General features: G+C 37.2%; 1 protein-coding gene across 4 annotated transcripts in view; it reads right to left on the bottom strand.

Moving 5' to 3' along the window:
- Positions 1-13,073, bottom strand: part of WDR17 (WD repeat domain 17) — a 105,920-nt gene that overhangs the window by 79,008 nt on the left and 13,839 nt on the right. For 2 of the 4 annotated variants that reach the window (XM_051832497.2, XM_070068305.1), the window contains exon 2: positions 4,006-4,128. The exons of the other annotated variants lie outside the window; for them this stretch is intronic. In XM_051832497.2, coding sequence (XP_051688457.1) covers positions 4,006-4,071 — 66 coding nt within the window. In that variant the 5' untranslated portion in view covers positions 4,072-4,128. The remainder of the gene's footprint in view (positions 1-4,005; positions 4,129-13,073) is intronic. 4 annotated transcript variants of the gene reach the window in all.

Genomic DNA, 13,073 nt, shown 5'->3' with positions numbered 1-13,073 from the left:
GCTCCTGCTATTGCTGGTAATTAGGGAGTAAACCACCGGCAAATGGAAGATCTTTCTCTCTGTCACTCTGCCTTTTAAATAGATGAAAATTAATACATAAACATTTAAAAAGGAATAATAGGACAAACAATAGCAATTTATTTTTAAAATATATGATTATGGATGAAATATAAGAAACACATTGGGACTGGCATTGCAGCGTAGTGGGTTGAGCTGCTGCTTGCTACACCAGCATCCCATATGGCCGCCCGTTCCAGACCCTGCTGCTCCTCCTCTGATACAGCTCCCTGGTGATGCACCTGGGGAAGCAGTAGAAGATGGCCCAAGTGCTTGGGCCCCTGCACCCAAGTGAGAAATCTGGAAGTAACTCCTGGCTCCTGGCTTTGACCTGGCACAGCCCCAAACATTGCAGCCATTTGGAGAGTGAATCAGTGGATGCAAGATCTCTCTCTGTGTCTCTCCCTCTTTGTAACTCTGCCTTTCAAATAAATAAAAGTAAATAAATCTTATTTAAAAAGAAAGAAACATATTGACTATATAAACATCATTGCATATAAAATTTTTAACTACGGAGCTGGTGCTGTGGCATATTGGGTGAAGCCGCTGCCTACAATGCTGGCTGCTCCACTTCCAATCAACTCTCTGTTGTGGCCTGGGAAAGCAGTGGAAGATGGCCCAAAGTCCTTGGGCCCTTGCACCTGCATAGGAGACCAGGAAGAAGTTCCTGGCTTCTGGCTTTGGATTGGCACAGTGCCGGCCGTTGAGGTTAACTGGGGAGTGAAACAGTGGACGGAAGACCTCTCTCTCTCTCTCTGCCTCTCCTTCTCTCTCTATGTAAGTAACTGACTTTCAAATAAATAAATAAATTTTTAAAAATAATTTTTAACTATGTAATCAAACACCTGGTACTATTTTAAACTTCCACAAAATTCTGTAAAAGGATTATCAATACATGTAATACTTATGTATATAGCCTTTATTAAGTGATATCTACTGTTGTCAAGGAGATGAAATGGAATGCCCAGATGTTTTTTGCTATCTTTGTAGTCATTATGAATGGTCACAGAATGAAATGCATTACTGAAAATAGAATACTCCACGAAATGCCCATTTCAAATCATATATTTATATTTTAAATATAAATTCTACAAAATATGTCACCTATAAAGATAAGTAAATATATTAGATTGTAACAGACAATATATTTCAGATAAATATTATCTATTATTTTTACCTCAGAACATATTTCAATTTTATGTGAGCCACATAAGAATTTTCACATATTTTGCAAGTATCTGTTATTTCGGAAAACACAATATTTTTGGTCTAGAAACACTAGATACACTTTAGAGATGAAGTACTAAACATTGCAGCTCACTGAATAATGGAGGTGTAGAATGAATTCAGGAAGAAAGTCTGAGCTTTGTGCCACCTCATATCCATGTTATCAGCCTGGCAACTATAGTCTTTTCGGGCATATACTGTTATTTTTTAACCTAAATTCTATTTGTTATTTGAATCTCATATCACACAAACTATACACATACAATAATTATTCTAGGTTTCTTCTCAGGCTCAATAAGGAATAAATAGTAAAAAGGTGTTCTCAGTAAGCGAATGAAGTATAAATGACAAATGCTGTGAGTATATCAACATTAGTCTTGCACAAATAAAACTCACTTTTGAATATACAAGATTATTATGATATGAATTAAACATAATGAAATTCAAAACACAGATGATATAGTTACAATATTGCAAAAAAATAAAAATTACACAAGTAAATTAAAATCATCAAGCTAAAATATGTGCCTGTTTGCATACATACAAACATATTCTGTGGATGTTCAGATGTTAAACACAAATAGTAACTGTTCTATTAACAAATTCATACTCATGCTTTTACACATGCTACATTTATAATTTATAATTTTTAACTAAAAATCCATTATATGTTTTTTGGCAAACATATAATAAGAAATATTGAAAATTTTGTTTTGGTGAATGCTGATTACATGGAATGTGATATATATGCATACATACATAAGTGGAAAAACAAAAAACTGGAACTTCAGAACAAATTAAAGTCAATATCCAGGTGCCAGTTTTCTTTGTTTAGAACAGAATCTTCTGTTCTTGTCTATGTCTGTATGAAAATTGATCCAAACTTAAGCCAGAAGGAACTGAAACTCAAAAAGATAACAGGGTATTGTAGAGTCAATTTATTTCTGTATTGAAGAAAAGCTACTTATTAAATTGGACTCAGAATAAGGAATTCATTAACAAAGGCCAATAGTTGTGGTAAAGGTCAAAGATGGTAAGATTCTGAATACTGGGGCCAGCGCTGTAGCGCAATGGGTTAAAGCCCTGGCCTGAAGTGCTGGCATGCCATAAGGACACCATAAGGCCCATCTGCTCCTCTTCCGATCCAGCTTTCTGCTGTGGCCTGGGATAGCAGCAGAGGATGGCCCAAGTCCTTGGGCCCCTCCACCCATGTGGGAGACCTGGAAGAAGCTCCTGGCTCCTGGCTTCAGCTCAGCGCAGCTCTGGCTGTTGTGGCCATCTGAGGAGTGAAACAGCAGATGGAAGACCTCTCTCTCTGTCTCTACCTCTCTCTGTAACTCTTTCAATTAAATAAAATAAATCTTTTTAAAAAAAAGATTCTGAATACTAATAATCTTCATCATGACCCATTTAAAAGTCACATTAAAGAAACACATATTTTAGTAAAAAGTATCTTTCTTAAAATTAGTCCCCTAACCCCCAGAATTACACTATCATTTATGCCCTTTCTGTGGAGAAATGGAAAACAATTCTTGTGTTTAAAAATATCTGTAATGAACTTGCTACTACCTATAAATTGCACTCACACAAAACAAAGGATACTAACATTGGGGTGTGTGTGTATATGTGTGTGTGTGTGTGTGTGTGTTCAGTGGGGTTTGGATTTATTAAACTTATAAAACGGAATATTTCCATCATTTGCGGATGAAGTTGGGGTTCTGGATGAAAGTTACTCAGTACTTCATAACCTCTTTTCTAAAGAATGCTTTAGGATTCACAATATGAGTTTTATTGCCCAGTTAGATGTTTACTGGCTCCAGACAAGTTTACCAGCCTGATTCACAGCTTTAACAAAAGTACCTGAAAAACTCCCAAAGGTTTTCCACTGCTGCAGATTTATAATTAAAATGTAGAATCCTAGAAAAATATCTGTAATTGATGTGAACAGATTAGGAATTTGAAGAAGCAGGAAGGAAGAAACATAAAGTGCTGCACATCTTTAGCAGCATATGCTCTGGAATAACAATGGCGAGAATCTAGTCAAATCACACAGTTATTCTGGCTCTTCTGTTCCAGTAATTAATGAAAAGAAAAATCCAGAATTGTCTTTACTTCAATTATGAAATCAACCATTGAAAAGGTGAAAATAATCAGAGCATATCATATTATTCTAAACTAAATCCATCTTGATATAGTGAGTTTTTAAATAATTTTTCTACTATTACAATAATAGGTCAGAAAACCTCTTTTCAAAATACTATGGAATAGTTGCCATGGTAACGATGCAATTCTTTTTGAAAAATAATTGCTTAAAAGTGAAAAATGTATCAGATGTAACATGGCTCTCTTCAAAATTTTAGCACTATATTACATTATTGTAATACATGGTGTTATCTTACGGTTAGCTTCTATTTCATTAAATATTATTCTTTATGTAAAATGGCTTTCTTAAAATTATTGATATTTCCACATTAATCTCAATATATATAAGTGATTTTGTATTTCTAAAGAAAATCTGAAAATATTAAGAATTTATTTGAAATCAGGATAAAAAGATCTTTTTTCCAATATATAATTATCCTAATAAATTATATTCTAAAAACCTCTGCTTTAAAATCAGAAAATGTCCACAACATCAATAATACAGAAATACATCTGTTTGAGAAGCAAAGCAGAAAAATAATCACAGAAAATCATGACAACAAGGTAAATATATCTTACTCTTTGTAGTCCTTCATACCAATCATCTTGCTCAAACCAATTTGAAATGTAAGTCATCCAAGCCATAGAATGTTTCTACTTTAATCGAGGCAATTGGAAACTCAGCATAAGAACAGTCAGCACCTAAAGTAACAACAATGTGTTTCAACCAAACAGGCTTTACCAAAAGTTACCTTCTGATATGAGGTTCAGTTCTGGGAGCTAGAACTGCACAAACATTTCAGTTGAAAGAATTTTAATAATTTACAAATAATGGTATGTCTCAAAATAATGCTATAACAAAAACTGTAAGGCGATATAGAAGAAATAGGAAAAAGTAAAATACTAATTGTTTTATTGTATAGTACCAGAGAATATTATATCAAATGTCTTTACTAGGCTTTGCATTTTACATTAAAAAAAAAAAAAAAACTTAGGTTCAACTTTTGCAAGAAAGAAGCAAATGATTTCAACTTGGTGAAAAATCACCAAGCAAAAAACAAACAAACAAACAAACCAAACAAACAAAAGCCCAGAAGATTAGTTCCAACTTTAACACTTGGACATAAAAGATACAGAAAGCATATAGGTTAAAAGGTGCACATTGACAATGTTATTCCTATTTGTATTTGCTTCCAGCTCAATGTTTGAGATTTGAATCATTTTTACAGTTTATTGCTAGTCATCCAATTGTCTTCAAAAATTTAAAGAGACCACATCACTTATAGTGCAATGTGTCCAATAGAGAATTAAAATTAGATAAATTTCATTTTCAGTTTTACTCACTTGTGGAAGAAATCATTTACCATTTATGGAACATATGAGGGTGGTTTTTTTGTTTTGTTTTGTTTTGTTTTGTTTTTGTTTTTGTTTTGCTACACTGCGCAATACTTGGACTTAAAAATATCACCTATACTGTCTCAAGTGATATTTTCCTGACCAATCTCATCAGATCTTTATGTTGCAATACAGACAAGAGAAAAGAAGGAAGAAAGGCAAAAAAAAAAAAAAAAAAGAAAGAAAGGAGTGAGAGTGAAGGAGGGAGGGAGTGAGGGAGGAAAAGGAAGGGACAGGAAGGGGAAGGAGAGGAAAAAGAAAGAAACGTGAAAGGGGAAGAGAAAGGGAAAAGGATAGGGAAAAGGAAAAGAGGGGAAGACAAAGGGAAGGCAGGGAGAGAGGAAGAGAGGAAGATAGCAATTTCATTAATTTGGTTGTTTCACTGTTCATAGCCATAAAGTAAGGCAGCTATTATTCTAGCATAGAAATGCATTTCACTTGTATGAAATATAAATATCACTGTAGTGAGTTGAAAACAGCCTTATCTTATTTTGAAGCCTTATCCTCCAGCAGTATTTTCAATTATACCTGCTTGAAACCTGTTTACGCTTGTTTATCCTTTGATGAATCTGGACCATAGCTATTTTGCCCAGTCTTTTTATTTCCCATGGAATGCTTTGCTCCTGCCTATCTGTTCAGCAAATGTATCTCCTGTTTTATTCTACCCTTTGGATTTCCCCTCTCTTCATTGCTGTTACTCAAGTCTGTTGTTTATTCTATGTTCAGCTGCAGTTCTTGGTTTAAATCAAACTGTAAGGTTTTTCAGCCTTACTTTGATCCTTTATTCACTGGTCCAATCACTCTTCTGTCCCAGTACTATTTCTACACGTGCCAAGTTCTTAAATTCCACTTCAAATTACTTGATGGATCTAGATTTCTCAGCTTTTTGCCTAGTCAGCGCATTAACATTTTTAAACTTTCCTTATCTCTTTCAAGTGAGGTTTCTGATTCTACCATTCCCAAATATCCATTCTCTTGGACTGACAATTGCAATGATTATCCTTACACTCCGGACAAAATCTGAGAAAACATCAGGCCACCTTTCATGCTTTCATTAACACTGCTTCCAAATCCTACCACAATTGTTTACCAAGTTTTATCAAACTACCTTTAAAAGATCTTTCCAAAAGGCCCTTTGCTCCATCCCTAATGTCACTGTTTTTACTAAAACCCATCTTGTACAGATCAATCATTATTTACTTATCAGGACCCTGTTGCCATTGAAATTCCCACGCATGCTGTCCTATACTTTCATGACTTTATGCATTGAATGATATTCTTGTTTTATTTATTTGTTTTATTTATTTATGTGGCCAAAACATAGTTGTGAAAAATTGGATTTTTCCCCTTAGCTAAATATATGAGACATTTAAAGGAATTTGAGTTGTTCTCTTTTTCAATCTAACAATTAATCATTGAAAAAAGTTAAATAGAGTCTTGCCACAATGAGGAATGGCACCTGCTGTGTGAACAATTCATACACGGTATGATGTTTCCATTTTGTTATCCCTCATCCTTTTTACAGTAGTTCTTTGCAATTCTCTGTGTTAGAACTCTCTTAGGACTACCCAGGAATTATAGTGCTTATAAACAAACAGGAACCTGCTCTAATTCTGAGAAGTTGGTTATATCTTCCAGTCATCAATTCACTACTATAAAAAATAGGAACTATAATCAAGACACAGGATGCACATTCTGTCCTAGAACTGAAAGCACTACAAGTTCTCTGGCTATGATTTATGTGAATCTATCTGCTTCATAGCTTAGAATGCTTATTTTGTTTGTTTTGCCTATACTTGATAACAGTTTATTCAATCAAGCCTGGTTAAAATAATTTTTGCCTGTTTTCTATAGCTTGGTCTCAGTAAGTTCCACTTTGATTCTACATTAAAATTTTTCCATTTAGTTCTACTTGATCTCTCAGACCAAGATATTGGCTTATTCCTCTGACATTTTAGTATTTACAGGCTATCATTTTTGTCTACTAAATCTTTCCCCCTCCTTCTTACCTGTTGCACTATTTGCTGTTCTTAGATTCTCTTATCCAGCCCTTGCCTCTTCTGTCTTTTAATATAGCACTGATACTTATTTAAAACTGTATAATGAACCAGGGGAACACATAAACACAGGCCATTGCTTGTTTAATCAAACAGAGTAAAATCAAGTATAAAATGTATGACAATATATGAAATCATCTTTCATATGTGTATCTGTGCTGCCTAGAATCATGGTAGGAGAGGGGGTTATGGGTGAGAAAGACTTAAGAAGATCTTTCTCAAGATCTAAGATCACCTGTCTACTCTTACTGTGAACTCAAACTTCCTTCAAAAATGAAAAAAATTATGAAAAAACTATGCATGCTCTCCAAAGGATTTTTACATTAAAATAAGCTTGTTTTTAATTCCATTTTATACACACTTATCAGAGTATATTCAGAAATGTCACTCTCATGCAATCAGAATTAGTGGAAGGCAAATGTCAAGAGCCATACACAATGATCACTATAATTTGGGGAAGTTTTTCATCTAAGGTAGGTTAAAAACCAATATAAAAATGTCCCAAAGGGACAAATATCATATGTTCTCCCTGATCGGCGACAACTAACTGAGCACCAAAGGGGAAACCTGTTGAAGTGAAATGGACACTATGAGAAACAGTGACTTGATCAGCTCTTGTCCTGACTGTTGATGTACAATGTAATACTTTATCCATTTTAGAATTTTTTTTTGTTCTAGCACTGTTGGTTGAACTCTGTAATTAACACACAATTATTCTTAGGTGTTTAAATTTTAAGTGAAAAGTGATCCCTGTTAAATATAAGAGTGGGAATAAGAGAGGGAGGAGATGTACAATTTGGGACATGCTCAATTGGACTTGCCCCAAAGGGTGGAGTTAGAAATGTGCCAGGGGATTCCAATACAATCCCATCAAGATGGTATGTACCAATACCATCTCACTAGTCCAAGTGATCAATTTCAGTTCACAATTGATCACACTGATAAGTCTAAGAGTCAAAGGGATCACACAAACAAGACTAGTGTCTGCTAATACTAACTGATAGAATCAAAAAGGGAGAGAACGATCCATCATGGGAAGTGGGATACACAGCAGATTCATAGAACGGCAGATGTCCTAAACAGCACTGTGGCCTCAGAATCAGCCCTTAAGGCATTTGGATCTGGCTGAAGAGCCCATGAGAGTATTTTAGGCATGGAAAGCCAAGACACTCTGGGGAAAAAAAAAAAAAAAAAAAAAAAAAGAAGAAGAAGACCTAAATGAAAGATCTTTGCGAGTGAGATCCCAGTGGAAAGAATGGGGCCATCAAAGAAGGAGGTACCTTTCTCTGAAGGGAAGACAGAACTTCCACTTTGACTATGACCCTGTCAGAACAAGATCGAAGTCAGCGAACTCAAAAGGCTTCCATAGCCTTGGCAACTCATGACTAGAGCCTGGGGAGATTACTGATGCCATAAACAAGAGTGTCAAATTGTTAAGTCAACAACAGGAGTCACTGTGTACTTACTCCTCATGTGGGATCTGTCCTTAATGTGTTGTCCAATGTGAAGTAATGCTGTCACTAGTACTGAAACAGTATTTTACACTTTGTGTTTCTGTGTGGGTGCAAACTGATGAAATCTTTACTTAATATATACTAAATCGATCTTCTGTATATAAAGATAATTGAAAATGAACCTTGATGTGAGTGGAATGGGAGAGGGAGCGGGAGATGGGAGGGGTGCGAGTGGGAGAGAAATTATGGGGGGGGGGCATTGTAATCCATAAACTGTACTTTGGAAATTTACATTTACTAAATAAAAAAAATTATAAAAAAAGAAAGTCTGGGATACAGAATAGTTACTTAGTTTACTCAGTGGGCTTTGAATAGTCAGAATTATTTTGAGTTTTGAAGAAAAATTGTTACTAGGGACAGCATTTGCCATTGCATTGGGTTGACACTTGGGACACCCAGATCCCACATCAGGGTGTCTGAATTCAAGTCTCAGCTCTGCTTCCCACACCAGTTTCCTGTTATTGTGCATCCTTGAAAGCAGTAGATGTAGGCTCAAATAGTTGGGTCACAGCCACCATAGGGGAGAACTCAACTGGGTTCCCAGCTCCTGGCTTCAGCATGAACCATTCCCAGCTGCTGCAGGCATTTGAGGAGTGAATCATTAGATGGGAGATTTCTCTGTCTCTGTCTTCTTGCCCATCCAACAACTAAAAATAAATAAATAAATAAAAATAAACTAATATGACTTTGGTTTCCAGCAACAGTAGACATATGTGTGTGTGTGTCTGTGTGTGTCTGTGTGTGTCTGTGTGTGTGAAAGTATATAAAATAGGTAAAATCTCAAAGATTCCAGAGACATGGAAGTCCAGAAAGCCAATCTAGGTGGGCTTGGGTAGGTGGTGGGCACTACATTTCTCCTCCACCCCTAGAAAATTTGTCTATATTAAAATGGTAAAGCCACCACCTGCAGTGCCAGCATCCCATATGGGCATCAGTTCAAGTCCTGGAAGCTCCACTTCTGATCCAGCTCTCTGATATGGCCTGTGAAAGCAGTGGAAGATGGCCTGAGTCCTTGGGCCCCTGCAGCAATGTGGGAAGATCCAAAGGAAGCTCCTGGCTCCTGGCTTCCGATCAGCTCAGCTCCAGCCATTGCGGCCAATTGGGGAGTGAACCAGTGGATGGAAGACCTCTCTCTCTATGCCTCTCCTTCTCTCTCTGGGTAATCTCGACTTTCAAATAAATAAAATAAATCTTTAAAAATAAAATATTAAAAAAATAAAGTGGTGGTTGAATTTCAGAGAATCTAAGAACTTCTGATAACTTCATATGTCTGGAGGAACAAAATAGGGATGAGATGTTGTTAAGGAAAAAGTTACCTGCTAACAATATTCTTTTAGTGAGGACCATGTGGGTCTACACTATAAGAAAGGGAAAAACACACCTCATCTCACAAAATCTTAGGCTCAACTTCAACATTCTTTCAATGATTGGATTAAGGTGAGTTATCTTACCTTAATATTCTCCAAAGTAAAAGTATATTACCTCTAGAGGAAGGTAGCCTTAAATTATTAGCATTTGCTAAAATAATAAACAGGTAGGTAAAAATGCAAAAGAAGTGGGAATTATGTTTTCATTTCTAATGCAGTAAGCTATAAACATTGTTCCTATCCTATAATGAGAAAAAAGGGATAACAAAAAATTATATCTTTCTTTGAGCACACTAATGAATTTCAAAGAATCTAGAACCCCTATGGAAAGCAACAGCACATATTTATCTTTTGTATTTCACAGAGTATGGGACAAAGTAGGCCATAAAATCTAATAGTAAAAATCTAGATAAAAGTATATGTAATTCCTAGAGGTCAAGTGTGGAGTATCAGTTTAGAATACTGACACATAAGGTGAGCTCGCACTCACTTTTATGATCTTCTCCACAGGCCTCAATTTGATGGTTAGGAGAATGGGGAAGAATCAGACAATTTTCCTCAATGGCTCATCCTTTACAATTGGCTATTCATGGAACCATGGCTATCCATGAAACACTATATACTCCCCCGAAGCTTCTTACATATGAAGCAAAATATTTCAGCTGCAAGAAAAGTGTAAACACCTTCACTCCAGGGACAATGGAGAAAGTAAAAGCAAACCTCATTTGCCTCTGTGGAGGAGACATAACACTCTTTCTGACCTCAGAAACAGGCAGAGATGACTGCTTCTGGGAGAAGGCAAGAAACAAAGGTGTCCGCCCCTGGAAGGGGAGGAGGAAAATACGTTAGGCCACAACCTACACTAAAACAAAGCACACGTTGTGCAAAAAGATCTCTTTTACTCAACACTTACCATATATACACACAAAGCAGAGTTTGGTACCACAGAAGGGAGTTTGAAGTGAGAGAGAGACACACACCCTAAGAAGCAGAGTCTCCCAGTCTGGGAGATAAACATTGTTGTATAACCCTACACTGGGTTTATTATACCATCATTAAAATGAAGTAGGATGATCAAAAGTCAAACTTAAAATGATACATACTCCATTACTCCAATTATAAAATGTTCTAAAATAAAATTAATCTATGCTACTAGAAGTTATGAGAGATATTTCTTCAGGGAAAATGAAATAATAACTAACAGCAAGAACTCATGAGAGGGAACTTCAGGGAGTACAGAGTTTGCTAAGGATGCCAGTAAGTAAATTTGGTAGCTACACAACACTATCATCCACAGTAGTGATTTCTAATACTAACAAAATTAAGAGAGAAAAACAGCTGGAATGAACAAGTCTATTTACAGATAATGTATACTCGAATCACATTTTATATTATATTTGGGAAACTTCATTTATCGTTTCATTTTTCCCTTGGAGTTTCCTGCTCCACTCACCACCCCCAGCCATCATATTTCAGACATATTTAAGTTTATCTCTCAGATAAAACACTAATAGGTGGGGTCTTCAAGAGTTCACTGAAATGTATATTATGAAGAAGTTATAAATGGATTTCAAATGATTTTGCACCAAAATAAACCTATCTTTTAGCTCCATTTTCCTCATACTGCTCTTTTTTTTTTTTTTTTTTTTTTTTTTTGGGCAGGCTGAGTGGACAGTGAGAGAGAGAGCTAGAAAGAAAGGTCTTCCTTTGCCGTTGGTTCACCCCCCAAATGGCCACCACGGCCAGCGCACCACACTGATCCGAAGGCAGGAGCCAGGCACTTCTCCTGGTCTCCCATGGGGTGCAGGGCCCAAGCACTTGGGCCATCCTCCACTGCACTCCCGGGCCACAGCAGAGAGCTGGCCTGGAAGAGGGGCAACCGGACAGAATCCGGCGCCCCAACCGGGACTAGAACCCGGTGTGCTGGCGCCGCAAGGCGGAGGATTAGCCTAGTGAGCTGCGGCGCCGGCTCATACTGCTCTATTCCACAAGTAATTTTTGAAGCAATGTCACAGACAGGCAGATGAACAAAGCAGACACAAGAACAAATAATCACCATGATGGGACAGAGTGAAAACTCAATCCTATCTAAATAAGCTTCAAGAGAGATGGGTTTGGCCAGCGCCGAGGCTCACTAGGCTAATCCTCCGCCTGCGGCGCCGGCACCCCGGGTTCTAGTCCCAGTCGGGGCACTGGTTCTGTCCTGGTTGCTCCTCTTCCAGTCCTGCTCTCTGCTGTGGCCCAGGAAGGCAGTGGAGGATGGCCCAAGTGCTTGGACCCTGCACCTGCATGGGAGACCAGGAGGAAGCACCTGGCTCCTGGCTTCAGATCGGCACAGCACGCCGCGCGCGCATGCTGTAGTGGCCATTTGGGGGTTGAATCAAAGGAAAAGGAAGACCTTTCTCTCTGTCTCTCTCTCTCTCTCACTGTCTAACTCTGCCTGTCAAAAAAAAAAAAAAAAAGAAAAAAGAAAAAAAAAGAGAGAGATGGGTTTGATTATGATATGTGTTTGGGGACTCAAAGGAACATTTACAGAGAATCTGGTAACCTTGCATGATCATCCACAGTTGATGCCTTATTCATGTCACATCAACAATAGATCCTCTGAATCTTAATTCTTTCTATTCCACTGAAAATGTGTACTGCAGCATATCTCCACTAGCAGGTTCCTAAATGTCTGAAAATATCTGCTACACAAGTAGTTCTCATCCCGCAATTCATACTTAGATAAAACTTTCCAAAGTACTAGCTACATCTTGAGAACTCTGAAAGCTTATCTTTTAAAGTAACAACATTTTAATGCAACAACAAATTCCAGGTATTTAATTCTGATTTGTAATTTTCTTCTTGGTGTCACTGATATTCTCAGTTGTTTTTCTTTTCTTTATGTATTTTGAGGAGGAGTGTGAGGGAGAGAGACAGAGAGAGAGAGAGAGAGAGAGAGAGCACATGCTCCCATCCACTGGTTCACTCCCACAAAAGCCCATAAAAATGAAAGTTGGGCAAATGCCAATGCCAAGAACTCAGAACTCAATCCAAGTCTCTCATAAGAGTTTCAAAGAACCAACAAATTGAGCCATCATTTGTTGGTGCACATGATCAGGAACCTGAACTCAGAACTGGTGCCAGGATTCACACCCAGACACCTTAATTTGAGATGTAAGCATCCCAACAGCAGAATTTTTAAGTGACAAAATGTTCAATACACTTCCCTTTAGCTTAGGCAACATAGTCCTTTTACAGTATAGTTACAAACAAGTAGCTTAAAAGGTGCAGTGTTCAGGGCCAGCACTATGGCACAGTGAGTAAAGCTG

This window comes from Oryctolagus cuniculus, chromosome 2 (genome assembly GCF_964237555.1).
Source record: "Oryctolagus cuniculus chromosome 2, mOryCun1.1, whole genome shotgun sequence".
In the NCBI taxonomy this organism is placed as follows: Eukaryota; Metazoa; Chordata; class Mammalia; order Lagomorpha; family Leporidae; genus Oryctolagus; species Oryctolagus cuniculus.
This window is presented reverse-complemented; position numbering and strand designations above follow the sequence as displayed.